This window comes from Pteropus medius, unplaced genomic scaffold (assembly GCF_902729225.1).
Source record: "Pteropus medius unplaced genomic scaffold, Ma_sr-lr_union100, whole genome shotgun sequence".
Taxonomy (NCBI): domain Eukaryota; kingdom Metazoa; phylum Chordata; class Mammalia; order Chiroptera; family Pteropodidae; genus Pteropus; species Pteropus medius.
The window spans coordinates 3043829-3066622 of record NW_024343732.1 but is presented as its reverse complement, the minus strand read 5'-3'; the positions used below and the strand labels follow the sequence as shown (position 1 = coordinate 3066622).

Genomic DNA, 22794 nt, shown 5'->3' with positions numbered 1-22794 from the left:
GACAGGGACAGAGAAGACTACGTGCAAATGGCTCAGTCACTGCAGGGAGGAAAGTCTTCTGGGACCAGAGGGGAAGCTGCTAAAGGATCTGATACAGCCCACATGCAATGAAAAGCACTAAATCTAATTTTTAGGGACCGATTCTAAGCAAAGCTCTCAGCCCCAAATTGAATTTTTCTGGGCTGCAGCTGCCTCCGACCATAACACTTAATCGAGTTAGTGGGTGCTCAGTGCCAATCAGCATCCCCTGCCCGGAGGCTCCGGCCTTTGCAGGTGGGAACCAAAGCTCAAAACGCCCTCTCCAGCCTTCACCCACAGGAAAGAACATTCAAAGCAAACCAGCCACCAGCCAGTAACTGGCGAACTGTTGACTTTGAACTCAATTATGATCGACACGACAGTTTCTATTAGCACAATGTCCTCTGGGACAGGGAGGCAGAGAGGCAGGAGAGACCTGAGGAAGGTCACAGGGGGGTTCTACGCCGTGCCCCCGGCAGTCAGGGCTGTGGCAGAAAGCCCCTCGACAGTGAGTCAGGGCGCGAGGAGGAGGCTTTTCTTCCTCCGTGTTATCTGCATCAGATCGCCTGGAGAGCTTGTCACAACCCAGATTCCTGGGCCCCACCCAGCAATTCAGTAAAACAAGTTCGCCTTCCTAGTAAATTTCCCAGTGATGCTAAGATGACCTCATCGACCACACTTTGAAAAATATTGCTCTAAATGCAGAACACCTGTCACGTGTGGGACGGGGAGAAGGAGACCTGGCTTTTGAGAGGATTGGTGTCTGTGAATGAGCATTGTCTAACAGCCGCTGTGTGCCCAAAGCTTTTACTGAGCGCAGGCCTTGGAAACAGGCCCCGCTGGTTTTGAGCGCTGACGGCCTCGTACTGGTTGTGACTTCAGATAAGTTATTTAACCTCTAGCGAACTCCACTTTTTTCCTTTGGAAAAATGGAGCTGCTTTTCAGAGTTGTTTTAAGGATTAAATGGACCTATGAATTCTAAAGGGATTAGCACAGTGTGTGGAATGCAGGATATACTCCGTGAATAAAAATTATCACTATTTTCATCATTGTTTTTGTTTAAATCACTTTGACAATCACAGCTATGCGTAATCCCCACTCCTTGAAGATGTGCTGTGAAAAATATATGTACGTCTATGGACATCTATTCTGGAACACCTATTTTACACGAAATGCCACTGAAATACAAGGTGTACCCAGGTCCTAAAGAACAGGCCACATCGATTGAGGACAACCTCATTCGTGAAATTCCATATCATTTAAAATGACATTAAGAGGATGATGTAGGAGGCTAGTGGGCTTCTTGAGGAGCTCGGTTTCAGATATCGGGTAAATGGTTAATTATCTATACTTCTAAAATTTTTCAGCAATTAAACATAAACAAATGGGTACCGTTTGAAACAGATGGCCACCTGTACAGATTAACTAGACAAATTCACTAAGGAATATACTTCACTCCTGCCCCATAGAAGAGAATATTAAAAGCAAACAAACTGTCGGCCGGAAACTAGTGAATTGTTGGCTTTGGGTTTAATTTTAATTATCACGACAGTTTCTATGACACAGCAGTTTCCTGTCGGTACAGAGAAGCAGAAAGGCTGGTGAGACCCATAAAAACTCACACTGCTGACCCCAAGCAGTCCCTTGCACCAGAGCCATCTGTGCTGCCACAGTGGTGGGGCGGGGGCTGGCAGAAACACAGTGGGGGGTGGGGGGTGGGGAGTCGGAGGTGGCAGAAACACCTGGAGTTGGAGTGAGAGAGCAGGGGTCCAAGTCCTGACCCTGTCCTCACCGGTTATGATGCTAGTAGTTAAGGCCAGTGCTCAGAGGGCATTTATTCAGTGCCAGGCACTGTCCAAAGTGGTAGATATATGTTATGTCATTTAAACCTCACAACCAGCCTACATAGTAGGAATTATTATTATTCTAATCTGACCCAATTTCCCTTGCCCTCCCAAACCCTGGGCCTTGTGGAGCTCCCTGTCATGGACAAGCATCCCGGTGCCCTCAGCCTCTCCTCTGAACACGTCCTTCACCTTCCTGCCCTAACTGAGACCCGAGTGCTTCCTGAGAATACCATGTCTTGCAGCTCTCAAGGTGGAAGTCCATGTCCCTCCAGCCTTTGCTCTCCTTTGCTGCTTCTGAATCGTTTCTCCTTCATTCTCCTTCAAAGATCCCAACTCCTGTGGAGATCATGTCATTAGATTATACCACCAACCCCTCTCCATTGCAGTTACCCACTGACTCCTTCATTACCCGCTTCTAATTCATTAAAGCTGTCAAACGTGGCTCGTATTCTTTACACTTCTGCTCCTGCTGACTTCACTATCCGGGTGATTAACCCTACCAACAGCTTGGCCTAATCCTTAATCTACTCTCTTGCAATGACCTCTTTCTCCTCTCTACCTTAACCAAGCAAACCTTTATATAACCTTGACCTTGACGTCATCATGAATCACATCGCCTCTGAAATCTCAGTCTCAAGAGTCCAGTTATCCCCTGACATATTCCCTGCTCAGGTATTCTAATTATCTCCATATCACAAAATTTGGCCGCGCCGAGGTCGCCAATCCGCTGGCCTCAGTTTTTGTTCTATTTCCATCACTACTCCTGTCCTCACTTCTTTGTTTACTCAGCTTGGATTCCGTCCTAATGAGTCCAAGTCCATCATTAATGATACTCCTTTAAAAGCATCGAGACTCATTTTCTGACTCTTCCCCTGGGGTCGTCAGAAAATCTTGGATTCTGGTTAAGCCTAACTGCCTGCCGACTCCTCGTCTGCACACAAGCCGCGGAATGGACTGGAGAGAAACACAGAACTAAGCTGTTGGTCTCACCTTAGGTTTAAGGCCACACACCTAAACTAGGTTTGTGTTTTTCCAGCTCCGCTATCATTTTTTTAAATTTATTTTTAACTACAGTTGACTAAAGTAGGTTTTTACACCGTCCAACATTCTTTCTGTAAGTCCCTAGTTATGTTCTCCTCCTCACGTCCCAAAACAACTGTTTTACACTTCTCCATTTAGACCTCCTGGACACTCTCGCCTCCTAGTCATTGAGAAAATAGAAGCCATGAGAAGGGAACTCCCATTATTAAATATCCTCATGTCCCTGCACCTTCACCCACGTCACTGCCTTCTCTTTGTAGTTGAAGCATCAGAGGCCACACTCCTTGTTCTCTTGTCTTCCAGATGCCTTTAAAAGCATCGAGACTCGTTTGCTGACTCTCCCCTGCTCCTTTTCCCCTTTGCTTTCTCCTCCTCCTCCGGAGTCTTCGAGAACTCAGAACTTCTTCTCCATCCGATCTTTTGTAGATGAGCCCAGAGGGCTGTAAGAACCATGTGCAAACCAGTCTGACTGTTTGAGTCGAGTGTTTGTGTCTGCGTTTAGAACCTGTCCTCAGAACTCTAGACTTGTGCGACCAACTGACTGACGTCACCAGTTGGATGTCTCACAGACCTTTCAAACCCTCAAGCTCATCCTTCATCTCCAGCCACCCAGTTGATTAAGACAAACATCTGAGAGTCATCCTTGATTTCTCTCTTCTCTCACTCCTACTCTGCCCACACCCGATCCAACAGAAAATCCTGACTCCACCTGCCTCTCATTCTGTTCAATTCTCTTCATAGTGACTTCTAAGCTGAGTCACTATCACTTGTCTTCTGGGTTCCACTCTTGTCTCGTGAGCCCATTCTTTGACCCAGGAGACTTAAAAAATATAAATCAGAATATGTCACTTCCCTCCAAAGCTTCCCATTGCACTCGGAATAAATTCCAAATTCCAAATTCTGGCCATACGTTTTCTGTCACTCTCCCCTTTGCTCATTGTTTCGGCCACACAGACTTTGCTGTTCCTAAAACAGACTAAGTGGTTTCTTTGTAAAGCCTTTGTATGTGCATTAGGTATTTGGGGTTTTTTTGGGAGGGGTGGCGGCGGTTTCTTGTTTGTTCCTGCTTGAAAGCTCTCTTTTGTTTATTCGGGTCTCATCTTAAATGTCACCTCCTCAAAGAAGCCTTCCCCGACTCCCAAATCTAAGTTGGCCCTTCTTCCTGGTCATTCTGCCTCATCGCCACATGAAATTTTCCTCCTAGACTTGTCGTTTTTCAAAATTACCTTTTTCATTTATTTGTTTACTTGTTTATTATTTCTCTCCCCCTCCCCTTGAATATAAGCTCCCCGAGGGCTAGGCTTTTGCCTATCCTACTTACCCCTCTATTACTAGCCCATAAAGTCCCTAGCGCATAGTAAAAGCTCATTAAAAGTACTAAATGAATGAACAGATGAATGAGATGTGGAGAGGGTGACTAAATTGCCCAAGGTCACAGAGTCGACAGTTGGCCAAGCTGTAGTGTGAGTCCAGAGCCGTGGGGCTCCACAGCCCATGCTTCAGGGTACCTGACTCTACTGTCACAGAAAACAAGGGACCAGGGCTTCGGTTTACAAAATGCTTTAACTACATTATCTAATTTGCTCCTCGGTGTAAGCCGTAATGGTATAACCAGAGCTTTGTTTTCCTCAGAAACCAAAGCTCAGAATGGTTTAATAACTTATCCAAGGTCACGACCCGAGCAATAGAAGGGCCGATAAATAGCAAGGCAGGACTTTTGCTTCCCAAGAAGTACGTCTGTCCTTCTCTAAAGCTCATGCTGATAACCAAGGGTCTTTTATACGTGAGAATGGTTCATTAGGGCTGTTCATCAAGAAGTCTAAGTGTGGGCTGGACGCACCTTACATGTACGGAAGCTAAACAAAGCACAGCTCCTGCAGAGCGCAGAGGCGGGGGCCCTGGGTCATCTGCTCTGCTCCGGGTTTGCACAGGGACCTCCAACCCGCAATACAAAGTGGTTCGCGATCTTTGAAGGTAAGAGGGGACGTCACTGTCTTGTAGGAAACAAGGTGTTTTAGAGTAAACGGGGCGTTTCCGAAGGTGCAGACCCACGTCTTTCCACAGGTCTAGCTTTCCTGCCTGCCAGTGTGTCCTACCTTATCGGCACCAACATCTTCGGTGTGCTGGCCAGCAGGATGGGTCGGTACGTGGCCTGGGGATCTGAGAAGAGCAGAGGGACGTAAGATGGGAGAGGCTTTCGAGATTGTCCAAGCACCTGGACTGATGAACAGCTTGCCTGAGGCTGACAGTTTAGGGCCAAGACACATGGATAAAAACTGCCTGGTGTTGAGGGCGGGGGTGGGCAGGTGGCGAGGACAGTGTAGAGAGTGGATGGTCCTGAGCTGGTTGCTACAGAAGAGGCAGTGACTATTCGAGGGACAACCTTTTCTTTCCAGATGTGTGTTGTCCAGTTGGAGAGATAAAATAACCCCACAGAGAACAGGTATGAATAAAGCAGTACTTTGGGGCCGTGGTCGTCAGACTGTGTCCCACGGAGCCCTAGGGAGTTCTACCGAGGCACGTCCGAGGCCACCGAGGGCTGGGGGCCAGGAGGTATGAGTCTGGATTCTCTTCCTCCACTACAGTGAGAACAGCTTTACTTCTATCTTTGGAGTTCAGCATAAAGATTTAAAACATAGATTTTGAAACCACTGCTATGAGAAATCAGAGGAGGAAAGAAGTTCGGTATTTTCTGTGGTTTTTGAGATGGATCTTGAAGACCAAATAAATAAGAACAGGGGAACAGTAGTCCAAATTGCGAAACAGCATGAATTCGGTTTGAGCGTTACTCGCAAGGGGCAAGTATCTTCTGGTTCCTCTTCTAAGGGAAGGAAGACTTGTCCCATTGTACCTCCTCCACTTCCACTATGAAAGGAAGTGTGGCGCCAGGAAAGAGATGGGGGCAAGGAAAGGACAGGGAAAGGGCTCACCCGGGTACAAACTGGTCACGGAGAGAAGCATTCATCTTCTCACATCCTAAGGGGTTCCCGGAATCAGGGGTGGGAGGACTAGCCAGCGGCGTGGTGACAGGGTGGCAGGCGGAAGGGATCTCTCCCCTCGGCACCATTTGATGACAGTTCTTTGCTCCCAGGTGGCTGTGCTCCCTGATTGGCATGGTGGTCGTGGGTACCAGCTTGCTTTGTGTAAGTATAATAAGGTTGAGTTGAGAGAGAAAGAAACCCAGACATTTAAACACCTTTAAATTCCTTTAAAATGAGCAGAGGATTGACTCGGCAAGGACTGTCAGAAAAACCGTTCCTGCCTAACTAGGAATTTAGCACTGGGAGAGAGGCCACCGGACATCCCATTGAAGGGAGGTGGGGAAAGAGAGAGGGGGGACGATGGGGCGGCTGGAGCTGGAGGTCTGAGGCTCTGTCTATGACTATAAGAAGCAATACATGTTGGTATCTATTTCTGGGGCCAGCAAGATGATGCATTTTATGACTTCATTTACTCAGCCGACCCTGACAGGACCCCAGAAGCCACTAGGTGAAGCATCAGATGTGCCTCAGCCTCTAGCACCAGAATTTTTGGTAGAAGAAGAAAGAAAGAAGGGCTTTTCCATTTCCCAGAGCCCCTTTCAAGCTCTCGAAGTTTTTTTTTTTCACCTTTCCTCATGGCGACCATAAGCACACTTGCCTCCTGGGCTTGAGGGAGATGAGAACAGGGCTGTAAAGTACTGAGCACAGCACTCAGGAAAGGCTGAGGTTCTGATCGGAGCACAAGCTTCAGGTTCAGTCCCAGCTTTACCACTTGCTGCTTGTGTAACCTCGAGCCGGTTATGTCATCTCTCTATGCTCAGTATCCTCATCTGTGCAGAGAGGATTCTGATAGCACCTCACCCGGTTCTCGAGATAATCCACATAAACCACAGCAGTGTCTGGCATACAGTGAGCCCACAGCAAATCTTAGCCAATACCCTTAATAAAGTGTAAATCCCTCTTGAGAAATCATCCCCCAAATTATTACCAGCCACTAACATCTAAATAGTAGGTTAAACTTCTGAGGGGTGAATGTGCTGAGGGAGTAGGTTTGGGTGACCGATGCCCAGGGAGAGAGGTAGGGAACCAGCACCAAAGGGAAGGAAGGCTCCAGTGGGTGGCGGGGAGGGCAAGACAATGAGTTTCGCAAGCTTGCAGATTTGCAGCAAACCAGGCCACCTGCTCTCTAGCTTATGGGTGGTTGGTTGTTGCTGTGCCCTCTGTCTTCTTTCTCCAATGGCTACCGAGTTAGAGTTTGACTTAGACCTTTGGATGATGTTGCTAATAGAAATGAGGGGCAACTCCATTCAGTGAAGAACGAGGACAGAAGTGTGTGTCTGGGTGGAGGGGGGCAGAAGACAGGGAGGAAGAGTCCACGCAATAGAAAAGGGCCGTTGTTATATAATGGACTCACATCCGAAGCTCAGACTTGATCTTGCCACTTTATTAGCTCTGTCACTCTGGACAGGGCGTTGAACCAAACGGCCAATCTAGTTTTCATATCTTTAAAGTAGAGGTAAAAATTCTCCGTAAGGAGGCGTGAGAGTCCAAGTCGATAACGGACGCTGCACGGAGCGCGTGTCGGCAGGTGCATTTCACGGGAGGTCGCTGTGCTGCCCCCAAGCGGCCCCGCTGGACTCCCCATGAACTCTTCCTTCTTCCCGTGGCAGGTTCCTCTGGCTCATGATATTTTTGGCCTCATTGGCCCCAATGCTGGGCTCGGCTTTGCCATAGGTAAGAGGTCCCTTAAAGGAAGCAAGAAGTCCCTCAGGGTTGGCTTCGGGTCATATCAGAGGAGGTCTATGGAAAAGCAGAAGGACAGGAAGGCAGCCTGCAGAGTTGGGGAGCGATGGGTGCACAGTCCCACCTGGAGTGGGTGTCGTGCTGAGTTGGGGGACAGCAGGCTAAGGGAGTGGACTAAAGGAGGAGGGGGAGGAGAATGCACAGACGGGGCGGGGGCTGGGGTATGGCTGGCGGAAGGTGTCTTGTTTGCTCTGGCCACAGGCATGGTAGATTCCTCTATGATGCCCATCATGGGACACCTGGTGGACCTGCGCCACACCTCTGTGTACGGGAGTGTCTATGCCATCGCCGATGTGGCCTTTTGCATGGGCTTCGCTGTGGGTATGTTGGTCAGGGAAGAGGGGAGTACCCAGGGCCCAGTGCCCCAGTCTCCCTTATCTACTGTTTACCAGCCGGACGTGGAGCTGGGAGGCTGATCCTCCCAGGGTTCTGGAGATATTTGACCCTGGGACATCTTCTAGGTCACCTGCTGCCCCTCACGTGGTGTCTTCTGTGTGATCAATGCTCAATAAACACTGGTGATTTTGGTTTATTCCTCACAGGCCCATCCACCGGGGGTGCCATCGTGCGGGCCATCGGCTTCCCCTGGCTCATGGTCATTATCGGGGTCGTCAACATCACCTATGCTCCCCTCTGCTACTGCCTGAGGAGCCCCCCAGCCAAGGAGGAGAAACTAGTAAGGGGCTCTGACTACTGCTAACAAAACAAAACAAAACAAAACAAAACTTCCGTTTCTGTGTCTCTCACATTCCTTTTCATCCCGAGCACTTATTTCCTCCCTCCTTATCGTCTCTCTGCTTTGCCATATGTTCTGATCCCCTTTTCATCTTTATCTTTCCTTATTTTCCCTTCTCTACATATCACTTTCTCTCTCACACCAGGCAGTTAAGCAGGGTCCTAAGTAAAGAAGGAAAATCGGAAGTTTATAAAGAGATTGGAGCAGGGACCATCAGAGGTATTCTGCAATTGCTGTAGTTACTAGCAAAGGGTGAATTACCAGTTTATCTCCCTAAAATAGGCAGAATTCCACCGGGCACATTCATTCATTCATTCATTCATTCATTCATTCATATCTGCCATGATCCTTACTGGGTCATCTCTTAAAGTACCAAAATCCCCAGGGGAGAGCACCACAACATGATTTTAGTTAACAAGATACTTCGCTTTCATTGCAGCGTGAGCACCCTGAGGGTCTCGGTGGGTTGGAGGTGGATGTGGAGGCTGCTCAAAGGAAGGACAGAAGACAGGAAGGTCCGATGGGGGGCAGGGTGCCAATTTCAGTTGTAGCCTGTAGCCTGCACTACCGCTACTATGATTCATTTAAGAGATATCAGATGTTTGTCCTGACTAAGGTTGCTATTCCCAGGTGCTTTGGGAAGCCCATGCTCATACATGAAGCAGAAAAAGAGTCCCATGCTTGTCCTGAGTCTTTCCTGAGCAACACTAGTCTTGGATGAGCTAGAGGGGAAGGGAATGGGGAGGCCGGTTAAAGATGTGCAGTGATTTCTCATCCTGCCTCTTGCTGCAGGCAATTCTGAGCCAGGACTGCTCCATGGAGACTCGGAGGCATGCAGCCCAGAAGTCCACAAGGGCGTTTCCTCTGGGGGAGGACAGCGACGAGGAGCCTGGCAGTGAGGAGTAGCAGCAGCAGGTGGCCCCTGAGCTGGTCACATGTGGACCTACGAGGCTCAGACTTTAATGACCACCTCTTTTCCTGGCACCAGATCACCGTATGCCACTCAATAGGCTTCACTTCCCGCCCCCCCCAGGTGTCTCCTTTCCTGCCCTCCCACAGGTGCCGTCCTCTCGTTTCACCTGCGCGACCATAGCTCTCCCTCTGTGCTTTCATCTCTCAGGCAGCCCATTTTCTGTGGGAAGACAGAGTCATGCTTTCTCCTGGGCTTCCAGGAGGCTGATTAAACTCGAGCTGTGACAGGTTCTGCAAGGGGTGACTCATTTCCTGGAGGTGGCAATGAGCACAGCGTGCCCCTGAAACCAGCGGGTGGCTGACAAACCTCATTTCATCTGTTATCTGATTTTCTTGGGCTCATCCCCAACAGACCATCAGGATTTTGTGCCCTGTGCTCAGCCCGGTCCTCCCTGAGTTTTCCTGGCCGAGTCGAGAAAGTGTCCTCAATGCTGTGCTGCTGCCAAATTGCCAGTTTGCGAAATCTTCCACCTGGCTTTTGTAAGCTGAGTGTTTTTTCTGGGGCAAAACCTCCAGCTGCTGGCGTGACTTTGCCCTCTGCGGGTGGAGAGCTTCTCTCTCCTTCATCACCCGAGGGAAAGAGCCCTTTTCTCTGATGCTCGAGTTACTGTCATTCTCGCTAGTTCCCCTGTGGGTTTCTGCCTTTCCTAAACCTGTTAGACTCTGAGAAATAAAAAGTAGGAGAGCAGGGAAAAAAATCTATTCACCCCAGGATTCCATGGAAAAAAGTGCAAAGCAACTGCCCCAGAATCCCTTCCAACTGTGAATTTCCCAATAAGTCCCTGAGGACCTTAATGAGGCATTGTTCACACTCACTGATAAGTTATCACCTAATTAATTAAATTAGATACTCTTCTATAGCAAAAGAGAACGCGTGGGCAAATACAGTAGGTACTGTAGACATTTTGACACTTTGCTACTTTTTTGTACCAGTTATTGAGCGATGGGGTTTCAAAGAGGTTGGAGACGTGGACCACCGTTAAATAGCTTCCCACCTATTCTGGCAAACGGGACCTACACGGTATAAAAATGATCAGTTCTGCAAGTTAGCGTACACTCCGTTCAAGTACTAAGAGGCGGGACTGTGGGTGGGCGGGCTTGGGGATAATGGCAGAAACGGCGGCAGAGGCAGGATGGGAAGGACCCACAGGCGCAGGCAGCGGGGGGCCTGGGTATCGGATTGGGGTGTTGAGATGACTCTGGAACGATACATGACTCTGACTATTGCACTCTTCTGCGGGAGTTTGGTGAGTTCGGTACCCCCCGAATCATCAGAACCCATTCAAGCTGAGCCTCAGTGAATCTCATCACGTGGACAGTGGAGGTCCACTTTATGGAGATATTTTTAGGGGGCTGGCATTTACCAGACTCGCCTGATATCCAAACCCCGATGTGCTTATATTGTCATTCAGTCAGGAGGATGTTTGTCTCAGATTTAGAAAGAGCTCCAAGATAAAATTAGGAAATCATTTGTCAAAACACATAAGCTGTAACCACGAATGTAGACTGAGTGGATGTCACCGTTGACGGCGGTGCAGAGGTGGCCAGGGGCAGTGACATTGGAGCGCTGCTGATTCTCACGTCCACATGGAGGAGGAGGAATGATAAAGAATGGGCTTGTTACGGAAAGTGTTAACACATTCGAAAAATTAGGAAGAATTCTTTTAAAGAGGAAGTCACTCTTCCCGGTTAACATTGTTTACGCAATACAAAACATATTTAAGGAGAAACCAATGGATATAATTTATTCTGACTTTCGAAATACTGTTGACAAGAGTCAACACCAAACACTAGGAGTCGGTCAGGATCCATTTTTTATCATCAATCAGAAATAGGTCATAAATGTAGCCTGCATGTGGACGCACACGAAAAGGAGAATTCTATAAAAAGAGGTTAATGGGATTCATCTTCATTAGTGGCTTTACAAGAAATGCAAAGAAAAAACGACTGTTGACACTTCCCACATTCCCAGGTGACACTAAAAGTTCTTCTAAAAATGAAAATACCAACCCAGCAAGAATGAGCCAGAAGTTTTGGGGGGGTTTGTTTTGTTTGGTTTTATGACAGCACCATAAAATGTAAGACAGCCTTCGCTGTGGAAAGGTGGAGCATATGCATTATCCCTTATGAAAGGGAGGAGATGCAGATATTCTAAACGCACTCGCAGGGTGGTAGGCTCTGAACTACCAATTACAGTGCAGCAAAGACGGCGGTGGAACTGACGAGCTCGCGTGCATCCTGGGCGTCCGCAGACCGAGAGCTGGAGACAAACCGGAAGACACTTCCTTTCCAAAGGACAGGACCTGGGGCGGAAGCGGCAGCACCGCAAGTTAAAGCAGTAACTGCGGAGTCAGAGGAAATGCAGAGGGGACGCGTGAGACGCAGAACGGGGCGGGGGAAGGGACGGGGATGGAGAGACGCAGGGAAATTCTTAGAGGGTTTCAGCATCGCTGTTTCGGTGCCCTTTGATTCTTGATATTTTGAGTGAGATCCGCTGTTGCTTTTGGCTTTTGGGATCTCGTTCCAGGTCTTCTGGAACTTCACAGTAGGGACTCTTGGTGGAAGTCTTTTTTTTATTCATTGTGCCGCACACTCAGCGGATATCTTCAGTCTAGAAAATCGTGTTCTTTTGTTCTGGGAATTTTATTGTGCGATCTCCTTGATAATTCTACGTCTGCCGTGTGCTTTCTTTCTGGAAATCCTATTAGTTGGTTGTGGGCTTCCTGGATCAATTCGTCTTCTTTCTTTTTTCTTCTATTCAATCTTTTTAACTTTTTTTGTTCCGCTCTATGAGAGATTTCCTCAATTCTACCTCCAGCTGTTCTTTGTAATATATATATGTATATATACATATATCTATCATAATTTGATTTATAAGAGCTCTCCGTTTTTTATAGCCTCCTAACCTCATTTCATGGTTGCAGTGTTTTTTATCTGAGAGTGAGTCAAATTATTCTTTGTGCCGTGCATTTGTATGTTTCCTCCGTTTAGATGCTGGCTTCTTTTGAGCTCTATTTTGGAGCCTTTCCCTAGACGTCTTGTAACGCTTTGAAAAGCTCCCGGAACCGTGATGACTGGGGTTTGTGAACTCCTGGGTTGGGAGTCGGCTCTTTTATTGGAGAACTCCCCACCATCGGTGTTTGTTGGTCTCGGCTCTAAATTTCTCGGTGCAAACACTTCTACTGGTGGTGGGCGATGAGTGAAGTTAACGTTTTTTGGAGCAAAGCGGCCTAAGGGGCCTCAGGGCGGGGAGTGGAGCTCAAGCTGGTCACCCTCACTGTTTGAAGTGGGGGAACATCTTCTCTGCTTTCCATTGTGAATAACTTCCTCAGTGAGTTTGTTTGTTGGTTGGTTGGTTGGTTTTTTGTCTCTCCAGTTCCATTTTTCCACAGAATAAATCCTTCATCCCTGGTGGCAGGTAGGCTATTTGCTGCCTTCAGGATATGGTGGAAGGGACCTACATGTCCTTATAAATACTTTTTTCCCCAAAATCTGCCTTTTTTTTTTCAACTTCTTATCTTGTACCACCTTCGATTCCTAATCATGTGTGCAGTTCTGTGACATAAATCGACTTTATTTTTATTGGCATCTCCTTTTGCCTCTATTTACTATTCGGACATCCCATTTTGCTAATTTTCTCATCAATTTTTATCCAACATTTTCATCTGAACAATTTCCAAAAAATTGTTGCTAACTTTCATGTGTTATCATCTACCTTCCCCAAATCTTTTCTTCTGAACTCTTTCATAGGGTAACTATTGAAGCTTATATGAGTCTTTATTCAAATCTTTTCTGTTCATTTCAAAGAATATGGTGGTGGGGAGGGAATTACTCAATTTAAATTTGCTTCTAAAGACATTGAAAAGAGCTGGAGTTGAGAAACAGAAAAGCGTCCGATCTGCTTGCCTACACTTATAGTTCGCATTTGCAGGAGTCATCTGAAGTTAAGAGCTTGCTTTCTCTAATTGGCCTGACTGTTTTATTAGCAACGAGCTGGGGCAGAGCAATGGCTGAGCTAGTTTTGGTATTCACATTATGCCTGGCTTGCAAGGCAATGAGGGGTGGGGTGGGGGTGGGGATGTGGTGAGCGGATCACCACTGTGCTGACACCTGCATCCAGAGCACCTTCCAGAAATTGTGGGAGCAGCAAACCGTACCTCCGAGTCCACTCTGGCAGCCCCTTTGTCCTTGGCCTCCAGCCCCTGCCCCTCTGAGCCAGGGGATTTATTATGATGATCGCTTTCTCTCACTCCCCAGAGGCGGTCCTTTCCCCTGGTGCGATCACAGGTGGGCCTACCTTTACTCTATCTGGTGACGTGGGCACCAGCAGAAATTCTTCAGTCTCTGCCTGTGGATATCCCTTCCCATAGTTTCCAGGACTGATCCCGGTCATTTAACAGGCACTCAGGAGGGGGTGGGAGGCGAGACAGAGTTAAAATGCTTAGATCACCGTCTTGACTCAAGTTCTAGGATTTCCCCCATCCTTAGCACTTAGAAATCTCAGTCTCATTTCCCTTTTCCTTTCCATTCTTTTCTTCTCCTTTCTTCTCCTTCGCCCCTCCACCTCTCCTCCTTCCTTTTTAAAATCATGTATGGTACAATATAGCAAAGTGCACTAATTTTAAGTGTATGTTGGATACCAGTGTGTAACTACCAGTCTGATAAAAATACAGAATGCTGCCCGCACCTCAGAAGCCTGTCCCTCCTCAACCAACACCCAGCCCCTCCCAAAGGCGATGCGATCACTGTCCCAACCCCTATTCCCGACCTTCGTTTTGGCCTGTTCTTGATTTTCTTACATAGTTCTCCATTTATTCAGGTCTCTGTTCTTCTCAATATGATTTTCAGAATTTTCTTCGACTAAATTTCTTAAAGGGAAATCTATGAGATTTTGGTCCCCTGGAATAGGGCATCTCACTTCCACCTCCTGAGTTCATGGTCCCCACTTTACAGATGAGAAAACGGAGGCCGAGAGACTGAATAATCAGCTTGAGCTCACATCGTCACTTTCGCACATAACAAGCAGCAGAGTCCAGATTGCGACTCAGGATGGACTGCCTCCAAAGTCTGAGCTTTTTCCTCCATAAACTAATAATATCTCAATGAACACCTTCTGCTCGTGAACAAAACTTAAGATCGAGCTCTTTTTCGTAGCAGGGAATTATTACTGAAGTTCGAATGGGCTTGTGGATGCAGAGGGCGCCACGTCATAAAGCTGACAAGCTCAGGGGAGACCTGCATAGCGGGCCCTACGAACTCAGAGACCAAAAGTAACCACACAGGTTGGTCTGAATGTAAAAACTCACTGACAGGGGGTCATGGCTGGTAGTCACATCCTGGGCCTGTAGCTTTCCTGACAAAGTCAGTCTTTACCTTAAGTTAGCCTGTCTCTATTGTCTTTTTGCACCTAAGGTAACACACATTTAAAATGTCAGAGTCATCTTTTCCCAACCCCTCCGGGCCCAACTCATGCACCAGAGCATAAGACCGCAGGACTCCTTATTGCTATCCTGTTCTCTACATACCATCTCTGTGTGCTGTCCATGTTACTTATTAACTTTCCTGTACCCTCTGATGTAAAAGAAGTGTCTCTCCATTTTACTTTTTACCCAATCCCTGCTTTGCTTCCTCCCGCCCCCTAATTTACCACTGTTGGATTTCACGTAACCCTCCTTAAGCCCCTCCTTTGATTCTAATGTATAAAATAAGCTACCAAACTGCCATTGTCTGGAGCAGATTTTCTCAATCCACGGAGATTTTGCTTCGCTCAAATAAACTCATAAAAATTCCCTACAGGTTTGGTCGTTTCTTACATCGACAGGCTGTTGGAACTTTTCTGCGTATTTTGAGAAATACTCCATGATACTTTCATCTGCTAGCACCTGACTTTTCTTTCCTTTGGCGACACCTACCAAATTCTGTCTCTACTTCCACAGTGTCCTCAGATTTCCCGGGTTTATGACCAACATGCATAATCAAAAGTAAAGGTCAATTTCCTATTCTTTCCAGAAGAGGACAGCAGAGTCCACACTACTGGTTAGACCCTGAACTCTTAAACTGAAGGAATCTACCTAAACCAAGTTTCAATGAGACTTGATGCAGGTAGCTTATAAACAATTACTATTCACTAATTATTATGAGCTTTATACACAGTTACAAATTTTAAGTAGCGTTTTATTTTCTGCCAGGCGCTTTTTAAACACAGGAGCCCACAGAGGCAGTTATGGCCCCCATGCAGCTCTGCAGGTGCAGTGAGCTCCCAAGTCGCTGGTGCAAAGATTGGGGGAGGTGGAGACCTCGGGTACCAGCACGACTACCCAGGCATGTGATCTCTGCAATTTAAGAACTTGCTTTGGTGCCGAAGTTGCCATTGACCTGGGGCCAGTGGGGCAGAGCCTTTCCCTGCCCTACTCTAACTTCACTAGGGTGGGTGACCCTCCCACCTCTGATGTCCTGCAGGCTTCACGGCTGTGTCACTCACCCGGATATGTGTACACTCGTCCTTGTGTTCATCTTTACTATACCGAATATATGAATGGTATGTCCCCAGGCCAGAGTGTGGGCTCCTCTAGGGACCTGCACACTGCTGCACACTGCTGCACACTTCTTAGAACTTTCCACGATACGAGAGCTTAGAAAACCTTGACTGATTAGCACTTAGAGAGGCGGTTCCATTGCTAGCGCTCACTGGCTGGTGTTTCCCCAATCTGGGTCTCATGTCCTTATGTGTGACAGGGCGGTTGGTCCTTACCAAGCCTGTTACTCTAGGATCTGTGTGTTTGCTTTGTCTGTGTAGAGAAATTCTGAGTGGCTGAAACCAGCCAGCTACTTGGGGGAGGAAAGTTTTACTGGCCTGTGACTGGGAAATCTGCTTAATTTCTATTTTGGGGTATTGATATTTTTCATATCAATATCAGCAGTCAAAAAGGTAGAGGAAATTTTGGTTGGAGAAATCTCTAGGGAGTTCACTACAGCAGTGGGCTTTGGCCTCTGCCTCCCAATTCAGAAACAACAGAAGCATTATAGACAGCGTCACTAAGATTCAGCAGAGAAATGAAAAACGTGGCTCCCTAAGGGGGCCTGGGAACCAGTAGCCAGCAGAGCTCTCCTCGGCATAAGACTGAATTGAAGAAGAATCTGCATTCAGATTAACGCCTCACGAGATATAATTATGCTCTCTGATTCGACTACTGGATACCATCTGACACTTAATTACAGTGCTGCACATCGTCCTTGTTCCGTTACAAAATTTGATTATTCATTGTTGGTGACACTGGCCGTGGTGTTCGATGCTATGGGCATAGAAGACCATGAAGAGGTGCGAGTGTCAGATATCATTCACTGAGAGCACTGTGCACACCTCGTGGACATTAAAGACCTCAGAAGTAATTAGTCGTGCCCTGTTCATTTTCTAACACAGCTGTGACACGGCAGAAACAGCCCGGTCTGGTCTGGATCCCCCATGAGAGGCGATGACGTCACCTCACTGATCTCGCCCCCTGAGTGTAAGACTTGGTAACCAGCCCTCCCTGCCTGCTGCAGACTTGCTGCGAGGATCAGATGAAGGAAGGTCTGTGCTCTCACTGCAAGAACTGTACAATATGTCCGTTTCTAATATTAATCTTTAGTTCGCCGCACCCATGGAGGAAGCAGCAAAGAACCTGTTTTGCTGCTGATTATTGCTTATCCTGAAGGGCAGGTTACAGACGGAGCGGAGCCCACAGACTGTGGGACAGAAAACATCGGTGTCTGCTCTGCGTCTTAGTCATTCCTTGCAGTGCTTCCTGCTACTCAAATGGGTTTAAGAGTTATAACTCACATCGGTCAGTCAAAATTATCAACAAAGATTGACTAAAAAGTCACCAAGCCTGGTCGAGAAGGGAGGCGTAGGACACGTAAGAGCCAGCCCATCCTCCAAGTGTTTTGGCGAGGCGGCCAGGACCTAAGGGGGCGGCGTGGACAAAGCAGAGTGTGAGGAGGGGTCTGGGTTTGGAGAGAGAGTGATGCTCAGGGTGCAGTGGTCAGGGAAGTCTTCACAGGACCCCAAAAGTGGGTCCTTAAGGATGAGGGAGAATCAAGTGACCAGAGGAAGAGCGAAGACATTCCACACTGAGGGGCTGCCGTGAGCAAAGGTGAGGAGGGGGCACAGGTCGCTGGCTCAGGAGACAGTGAGCGGGCAGGCCAGCTCGGGAGGGCGGTGGAGTGTTGCAGGGAGGAGGAGGCAACGAGACTGGAAAGGTGGCATGGGCCAGGTGATAGAAGGTGGTGGCCGTGGGGCCAGGGTCTGTGAACTGTCCACTGCAGGCACCAGAAACCAAAGAAAGAATAACAAGAGAAAACGCTGGAAAGATTGGCCTGGCTCTGCCCACAGGATGGAGAGGTAGGAAGAGAGGCGAGGTCCGTGTCTGACTCTGGCCGTAATCCAGGCCCGCTCCTTCCCCCTTGCCAGGCATTTGACCACACATTTTCAGTGCAGTGTGAGGCTCCGCATTTTGGGGTGTTTTTTTGCAAGTTTTACTCCATTTCCTTGGTTACTGCCTCCTTGTGGCCCTCACTAGGAGGCTGCTCATGGTACCTATTGCAATCCTGTGACTTTTCTGTTTCCCTGACTACCTCACCTAGGTGGCCACGGGGCCAGTGGCTCAGCTCTGTCACATCAGGCCCCTTAGAGCCCGGTTACACCGCATGGATAGGACGTGGCCTGGATTGAACTGTACCCTCCAACACCTGCAACATTGACAACTTACTGTCTCAAGTCCGGCACCCAAGTGTGGCAGACATGAGCTGTAAAGTTTGGTTTTGGTTCCCACGATCTGCTATCATCTGCCCAGCGCATTCCAGCCGGACCTGCACACCCTGGAATTTCCTCTTGCCGCAATTCCTGTCTGTATCCAAGACCCTCAGGGCCTTGATCACCCCTTTCCAAGGGGACAGCCAATCTGTGCTCAACAGGCCATCTGATGTGTGCGGAAGAGACTCCAGGCCTCAGGGTCCAAAAACCCAGCTGCAAATTCTGGCTGCACCTGTCATTCACTCCGAGTTCTCAAGAGGGCGTCCCCCATGGGCCTGGCTTCTGTCTGTACGTGGATGTGTGACTGACACCTGAGCCAGAGTCCTGGGGCCAGTGGGTCACAGGTGGGAAGGCACGGTGAAGTTTAAGCGCTGCACAAATGGTAATGAGTCTGTTGACAGACAGTTCTGAGGCCCCAAGAACTCCGGAAAGATGTCGCGTTGTTCCAGAACATCTTTACAAGGTTAGCTGGGTGTTCTGGAGGCTGGATGTTCACCCAGAGGAGTGATGAATGGTGGGAAGGAGGAGAAGCCCCCGCATATGGGACACACTGGCCTCTCAGCATCCGCCAGTGTTAATGGAGATGCAGAGTCTGAAGATGCAATGCCATGTTAGGACACCAGGACTGAGAAGGAGGAAACAGACGTGTTCACAGGCTGAACTAATCACTGCAAAGCCCTCTGCTAGTCACAACGAGGTCAGCCGGCAGAGGGGAAGCCAGTTCTACTAGACCCATTGCCATGTGATTAGCATGTGTGGGTACCCAGGGAGGAATGAGATTTGCATAAATAAATGAGACGTTTCCAGGGCTCCGGTGACTTCTCGTCTGCAGCCTTGAAGTCAGGATTCAGCTCAGCATCTGCACAAACACCTCGTGCTTGCACTGTGCAGAGCGCACAGGCATCAGCTCGCCAGGATCCGGAGCTAGTGTCTTCACCGAAGCTGGCAGACGGTGTAAAGGGAAGAGCCAGCCTGTGTCCTCAGATGTATTCGAATGCAGTGGAGGAGGCCAGACCTCAGCACATGAAATGTTTAGAGAGTAATTCAGGTAACTTTCTGTGCGACCTGGGTAGATCACGTGACTTCCCTGGGCCTGCTTCTCCATTCCCCACAGCAGAGCAGGAACTTCCACTTTCAGCGGGAATCACAGACTCTTAGCTCGGCAGAGCCCTGAGGGGTGTGTTAGGCCAACGCCCCCTTCTCCATGGCCGGGACAAAGGGTCCGGGCACTTTTGCTCACGTGCCTCCTCTCACTGGGACCTCATTATCACTTCTGCAGCTTATTCTGATGTGGGACAGCTCTGAGAGTTAACGACCCATTTCTTTAATGGAAAGAAGATTAAACGTCCAGAGAAATGGGGGAAAGCTGAGCACCGGCCTGGGGAATCAGGACCCCCCTGGCTGGCATCCTCTCTGTGCTGACGGCTGAGGCCAAGGGGGCGGGCAGAGGGGCAGCATCTGCTGCTCTGCCTAGTTGTGTGACCTACCTCATCCTTGTCCTCCATGCCCAGCCGACACTGATTCTTCAAACGGGAGCGAGTTTTCCCCATAGGACATAGAGAGCTTGTGATATTCATGGTCCAAGATCTGGCTCAAAGGCCCCCTCTTCAGTGACGTCTTCTCTGATTTGTCCAGGCAGAGTGCCTCTTCTGTCTGCATTTCCTGAACACTGAGCGCTTGTCTCTATTACAGCGAGCGATTAATGTAGGGGCTGTATTTTTACAATTGTCTCCTTCACTAGACTCCAAGCTCCTCCAGACTGATTATTGTGTCTTATATCCACCTTTGCATCCTGAGTATCTGTTATGGACCCGGCGTTAGTGTGCACTCAGGTACTATCTGCTGCTGTGATCCACCCACGTATATGGTTATAAAGGTAAACATACTCTTCGTTCCCTCCCTCCCTCCTCCTCCCTCCCTCTCCCTTCCTCTCTTCCTCTCTCTTCTCTCAAAAGCTGGTGGCAGGAAAAAAAGGAAAAAAGGAAGGAGGGGGAGGGAGGGAGAGACAGAGGGGGCTGCCCTCAGAATCAACCGATTGTAGGAGGAGAGTCATTGTCTACTGGAGGTTCAGAATTTCTCACAAAGTCTTTAAAACTTAGAGTTTGGTGGCATTTAAACTTAGCAGTTAATAACAGCAACTTACAAAGTAAAAACAAGTTAAAATTTTAATTGTTTACAAAGGACGTCTGGATTTCTAAGTTAAAGAAGTGCAGCTGTTATTTAAACACTATTCCCATCCTCACTTTCATCTCTCTGCCCCGTCAATACACAGTTTTGTTTTAGAGCACTTAAATTAATTGCGAGTAAGCGGGAGACGCGTTAAACTGTAGTATACCCAGAGGTGTCTACCTGAGGTGGATTCCGAAGATGGCACGAAAGAAGGTCTGCGTTAGAAACCCGTCACCTGCAGGCCCGCTTTGTCCCTCGGTACCCAGAGGTGTGCGTGGCCTGCTCTGCAAAGAATATTGTAATCCGTGCACTTTGCAGTAAATCCAGAGTACAAGAGCGCTTCCTGACGACCTGTTGGGAATTAATTTCCAGACTTAGCTTGAAGCTTTGGAGCTATAAAAAGCAAACACCTCATCGCCTCTTGCTGGGGAAACCGGGGGTTGGGGGGGGGGGCGGAGCGCGGGGGTAGCGGGTGTGTGGTAATCCAGCCGGCAGGGGGCGCCCCAACCCCCAACAGCTCAGAAGAGGCTCTGGGCCCCGGGAAACTCTGGCTCGGCTCAGAACCTGAGGGCAGCTCCCCTCCCTCCCGAGGGGCCCGCGTTCTGCCCTCACCCTTCCCGGATGGTGGAGGATCTTGACCTTTCCCAGAGCTCCGATCAGGGGAATTTCACTAATCTCCACCCGTGGGAATCTGAAGGGCAAGCCTGCCACCACTGTGCGCTTGACAACGTCTGGAATTAAGTGGTCAGCGTCTTTCCTTTTCATATGTTGACACAAGGCATAGCACATTCGTCTGGTCCAGTCCTGAGATGTGCCCTACCTTCAGGGGGAGGAAGAATTAGGTGACCACCCACAGGAGCAGCGGTCACTCTCTGGGCCTTGGTTAACATCTGTGGTTGGTCTAGATCAGAGGTTTTCGCCTGAGCTTCCTGGAGCTCTACGCCGGGGTCCCCAACTTCCCAGGGCCGCAGACCGGTACCAGTCCCTGGCATGTTAGGGACTGGGTCACAGAGCAGGAGGTGAGCAGTGGGCCACCGAGCCAATCTTCGTCTGTATTTGCCGCCGCTCCCCAGCGCTAGCATCACCACCTCAGCTCCACCTCAGATCATCAGGCATCGGATTCCCATAGGAGCACCGGTCCCTGGTGCCAAAAAGGTTGGGGACCACTGATCTACATGATCCGTGGAGATGGTGGACAAAGATTGGGATTATTCCACAATGTTCACCTGAAATCTTATTTCAGCAAAGGATTATGTTGCTCGAAAAACAAAGACACAAGGTTGGGGACCACTGCTCTAGAGAGACAGTGAGCTCCCCACGTGAGCCTCGTACTCTTGCTCGAAAAACAAAGACACGAGGTTGGGGACCACTGCTCTAGAGAGACAGTGAGCTCCCCAAGTGAGCCTCGTACTCCCCGCACTGGGAAGCAGTAAGGATGGACCTCATAAATATTCATGCTGAGTTACAAGGGACTGCAGACAGCTTCCGGCTCTCCCTTTACAAGGCCCTTCACATTCTAATGACAGAAATTTAACTTCCTCTTGGATTTCTTTCTTGGCAAATCGGTGAGAGAAATATTGAGAGGGAAAGGAGTACTGAGCCTGCTGGGGAAGCAATGGGGAGCGGGCGTTCCTTCCACAAACACCTGTGAGCACCCGCTATGTGCCTGGCACTGTGTCAGGGGCTGGTGTCACCGAGAGACACTACTCTGGCCCTTGAGGGGCTTGTCACCTGGTTGGAGAGGGCTGGGTGCTCACGTACACAGAGGGGCAAGTAAGTAGTGTTAGACATCGTCCCTGTCACATGGCCTGAGGGTGCTGCTGGAGCCCAGTGCTGGACCCAGATGCTCGTTCTGCCTGCTCCTAACTCACTCTAGGGCCTTAAAAACGTCTCTCTCTCCCTCTCCTTCTCTCTCTCTCTGTCTCTCTCTCTGTTTCAGGTTCCTTATCTGTTGTTTACAGATGGGGCGATGGAAAAGCTGAAAACAATCCAGTTACCATATTTAGTAGAATAGACCAACAGTGGCATTCTTAAACAGGAAATATTATGCAGCATTAGGAATAAGTGAACTATTTTACCCTCGGCAACATAGCTGAATCTCAAAACAATGTTAAGAGCAAAAGAATACAAAAGAATACATTCTGTAAGCATCCATTCAGGGAAAGTTCAAAGCCAGGTGAAGCTAATTTGCGGGGTTAGAAGTCAGTGGTTCTAGGAGGCCGCAGGGGCGTTGCTAGGAGGCAGGTGATGTTCTGTTTTTTAATTTCGATAGCAGATTCGTGGGTGTATTAATTCAGGATTTGTTCACTTTTCTGTATATATCTGATATTTTATTTATTTAGAAGTTTACTTTAAAAGAAATGAGAAGACCGAACTTCGTTCTAACTTCTAAAGTGAACACATCTGAAAGCCCGAATCTGCACCTAACGTGGACG

At 48.6% G+C, this 22794-nt stretch overlaps 1 protein-coding gene across 2 annotated transcripts in view; it reads left to right on the top strand.

The window, feature by feature from the left end:
- Positions 1 to 9364, top strand: part of SLC18A1 (solute carrier family 18 member A1) — a 28595-nt gene extending 19231 nt beyond the window's left edge. Inside the window, exons 14-19 of one of the 2 annotated variants that reach the window (XM_039868004.1) lie at positions 4972 to 5050; positions 5999 to 6050; positions 7559 to 7622; positions 7893 to 8012; positions 8234 to 8367; positions 9220 to 9364. In XM_039868004.1, the coding sequence (XP_039723938.1) occupies positions 4972 to 5050; positions 5999 to 6050; positions 7559 to 7622; positions 7893 to 8012; positions 8234 to 8367; positions 9220 to 9333 (563 nt within the window). In that variant the 3' untranslated portion in view covers positions 9334 to 9364. The remainder of the gene's footprint in view (positions 1 to 4971; positions 5051 to 5998; positions 6051 to 7558; positions 7623 to 7892; positions 8013 to 8233; positions 8368 to 9219) is intronic. The other variant, XM_039868005.1, reaches the window with a different exon arrangement.
- Positions 9365 to 22794: the final 13430 nt, after the last annotated feature.